The sequence below is a fragment of the Camellia sinensis genome, chromosome 7 (assembly GCF_055761805.1).
Source record: "Camellia sinensis isolate YWXY chromosome 7, ASM5576180v1, whole genome shotgun sequence".
Classification (NCBI taxonomy): Eukaryota; Viridiplantae; Streptophyta; class Magnoliopsida; order Ericales; family Theaceae; genus Camellia; species Camellia sinensis.
Window position 1 is genome coordinate 177,834,069 of NC_138967.1, and position 4,027 is coordinate 177,838,095.

Genomic DNA, 4,027 nt, shown 5'->3' on the forward strand with positions numbered 1-4,027 from the left:
TAAGAGGTTATTTACTTGAATTTTTTTCTCTAAATTTTTTCATTAGTTACATAATATTATATATTTCATCTTTCTATGATTGTTATTTATTTAGGTTTATTGTAATGTTGTATATTAATAAAAAATCATCACATTGTCTCAAATTATTAACGGCATGAGAGAGACTTTGAGAAACAACACATAAGTTCAAAAAAGTACGCAAGATTTAAAACCTACAGCCAATATTTATTGTAAGTGTGGTCCATAATAAAAACTTCAAATGTACACCAAAGATTAATGGATGATTTCTTTTCCATTATTATCACAATAAATGTAATGTTTTTTTCGAATATTGAATTAACCATAAAATCGCATGCTTATTTTGTAGATGGCATTAGGTAGTTAAAAAGTAACTATAAGTTATCATATCAATTTCTCTATTTTTTTTGTATATCTTTTCGTAAAAAATAAAAAAGATAACTAAAATAGCGAATTCTCAAACAAAGTCTAAATATGCAATTCAGATCTTTCCATTTTCCATTACATCAAACCTTTGTTTTCTAGTCCCATAAACTTTTCCTCCGGGAAAACATGACCCAACTCTCACATGAGTTAACCCATTTGTTTTCTTAAACTCAATTTCACCGGCCAATTCTCTCCTCTCTCTCGTAAGTCAAGATACGAACCCACACAACATGAATGAGAGAGAAAGAGAGGCTTTTGTGGCGGCGGCGGCAACTCCACAAGGATGGACTTAGATAGATAGATTACCCCTTACGATTTAAAAAAACCTCTTTATTATAGTATTATTAGTTAATAATTATGTTTAAATTATACAAGCTCATCTCTTATACCTTTTTTTTTTAAAAAAAAAGACAATAATTATGAGTTTTTGAAATAATTTAATTGGTCACTCTCCTATATCTATAAAACAAGGGTGTTGAAATATGAAATTACAAAATTTGGACAAAATATAATAAAAAAAATTAGTTTCTCGAACCTATTATCAAGTACAAGCATTAGGCTGCAAGAAATATTTGTGTTTACATATTTTTCAATTTTCTTACTTTGGGAATCAACTATTTTAATTGATTTTTTACAAAAAGATGTTTAGAGAAGTAGAGAGAATACTTGATTTTTTTTATGGCGGCTTTTTGGCTGAAATAACCTATATTCAAACTTGGTTACCTAGGATTACCTATGCATGACCAAACCAAGGGTATAATGAATTTTGCCTTATTATTATTAAGATGTTTGTGACCCAAAATGTTAAAATGTTTGTATTCTCACATTTGTACATTTTGTGTTTGGTTAGTACTTTCTATGTGCATAGACTTTTTCTTATTTTTCCCTCTGAAATAATTACGATCAATTGAACAGGAGCTAAATACCATGGTTGTCCCTATTCCAAACAAGGTAAAAAGGATGTGGCGTGAATGGAATCTTCGTGTCGCTGTTCTCATCAGTCTCTTCTTCCAAGTATTGTTGATTTTCATTGCACCATCCCGGAAAAATACTAAAAATAGAATTGTAACCTTGTTGGTATGGGGCGCTTATTTGCTCGCAGATTGGATCACAGTATTATCTGTTGGACTCATCTGCAGTGGCCAAGGTAACGATTGTGATGAGTATTGTGTGAAAGATGATCTCGCTGCTTTTTGGGCTCCATTTCTTTTGTTACATCTCGGTGGCCCAGATACCATTACTGCTTTCTCCCTTGAAGACAATGAATTGTGGCTTCGACACTTGCTTGGCCTTTTCATCCAGCTTGCTGCAGTTGTTTATGCCTTCTGGCAATCAGTCCCTAACCAATTTCAGATCCCAACAATCTTCATGTTTTTTGCTGGAACTATTAAGTATGCTGAGCGGACACGTGCTCTATATCTAGCATGCTTCGGTAATTTAAAGCGCTCTATGCTTCCAAACTATGCTCTACTTATCAAGGAAGTCAAATTAATGTTGGACAATATTCCATTTGGGATTGTAAATGGAAAGGAACTTGAGACCTGGGATGAAGAAAGCTTAACACCTAACCCCTTAACTGATATTGACGTGGTGAAAAATGGGTACATGTTCTTTCAAATAATCAAGAGACTGATAGTTTTTCTGACGTTTACCTTCCCTGAGCGCCATAAGAGTCGAAAGATTTTCCTTGAGATGACTTGTAAAGATGCTTTTCGAGTAATGGAAATGGAGCTCAATTTCATGTATGATGCGCTTTATACCAAGATGGTTGTGGTGCAGAGGAAGATTGGGTACGCTTTCCGCTTCATTTGCTCTGTTTTGATTGTGGTTTCCTTTGCATTGTTTGCATCCCATCATAAACACCAACTCCAACCCTTGGACATTGTTGTCACCTACACTCTTCTTATTGGTGCTGTTGGATTGGACTTTGTATCACTTGTCAAGCTCATCTTCTCTAACTACACTATAGTTTCGCTCAATAATTCCAATGCTGAAGAAATTGTTTTTGCGATCAAGGAAAGACTTTCATTTGGGGAAAGATGCCAGCGATCCAACTTTGTCTCACAACATAGTTTGATCAGTGACTGCATCATCAACGAACAGTTCAAATGGTTTGAAAGAGTAGTTGACTTTTTTGGACTCAAGGATTTCTTTGATGAGATACAATACAAAAGAAACTCACCATTGACCGATGATTTGAAAGAGTTCATACTTATGGAGATAAAGAACAAGGCTCTCCAAGCAGAAGACCCAGAATTTTCCAAGGAGATATGTTCAGCAAAGGGAAATTGGGTTCTCTCGCAATACGATTGTCTTCACCCCTCGATTGTAAACAGTGTGAAAAGGGAAGTCGAATATGATCATACCCTTTTGATATGGCATGTTGCTACTGACATATGTTATCACAAAAATGAATATAGCGATGAAGAAAAAAATAGCCAAAATAGGGAATTTTGTAAGATTTTGTCAGATTATATGTTATATCTTATTGTCATGCAGCCTGCAATGATGTCAGAGGTGGAAGGTATAGCGCAAATCAGAATTCAGCACACATACAAGAAGGCCAAAAAGGTCTTGAAGTCACATATGAATGCGAAGCCCCCAAACATATTTGAAAATTTCAAGAAATTCTTTCAAAGTAGACAATCAGAATTGATGCTAGAAAGGATCGTAGCGTGCCAGATTCTAGGATTAGAATGTAACGTGGCAGAATGTGGATGCAAATCGGTTTTGTTTGAAGGATGCAATCTCGCAAAGGAGCTGAATAAGTTGGGAAGTGAGAGGAGATGGGAGATAATGAGCAGAGTGTGGGTGGAATTGTTGTCATATGCTGCGACTCATTGTGGAGGAATTGCTCATGCCCAGCAACTCAACAAAGGCGGTGAGTTTGTTACTTTCGTTTGGTTATTGATGGCTCATTTTGGTTTGACAGAAAGACTCCCCATTGGATTGTGCATGGTTGGAACCACACATTGAGGGCTTGTGTGTATCTTTTTCATTGTGGGTGAGAGAGGCAGAGCAAAAGGGTCAATGTGGCAGCCAAGAAAAATATGTTTTAAGATTATTATTTATAGCACTTTACAAGAAATTTGAACAAACTTATTCCATTACTATACAATGAAATATGAAAACACATATCATGGATCAAATAACACAATGCATATTATAGAAACTAATAATATTTAATCCTACATACTATTTTGATAATTCAACAATAGAGAAGCTCTAAGTTTGTTTGGTTTATTAGAATGAAATGATCATCATTCTATTAGAATTTTCATTCTTACGCTTGGTTTATTAAAAAAATAATAGAATTGTAAATAGAATACCATTCACCATCATAAGAGAATAATCATTTCATAAATAATCAGGAAAAGTTCCAGGAAACTTTTAGAAAGAATCTAGTGTGGTAATTTATTTAAATTAGTTTCATAGTTAGATTTTAATTTTAAGTTAAGATTTAAGTTAATTATTGTAAGACACTGTGAGACCAAACATTAATGTAATTATGTTTTAATTTTGAAGTCTTAGTTTGCAAATAATATAAATTTAGTTTTGTCTTATAGTGATCTATGATTGATAG

At 33.9% G+C, this 4,027-nt stretch overlaps 1 protein-coding gene across 1 annotated transcript; it reads left to right on the plus strand.

Moving 5' to 3' along the window:
* Positions 1-1,371: 1,371 nt before the first annotated feature.
* Positions 1,372-3,420, plus strand: LOC114266597 (uncharacterized). The gene has a single exon (XM_028207524.2). The coding sequence runs from the start codon at positions 1,372-1,374 to the stop codon at positions 3,418-3,420; it is 2,049 nt and encodes a 682-aa protein (XP_028063325.2).
* Positions 3,421-4,027: the final 607 nt, after the last annotated feature.

Coding starts and splice junctions, on each gene's coding strand:
- LOC114266597 (XM_028207524.2), top strand. CDS start 1,372: ATGGTTGTCCCTATTCCAAACAAGGTAAAAAGGATGTGGCGTGAATGG.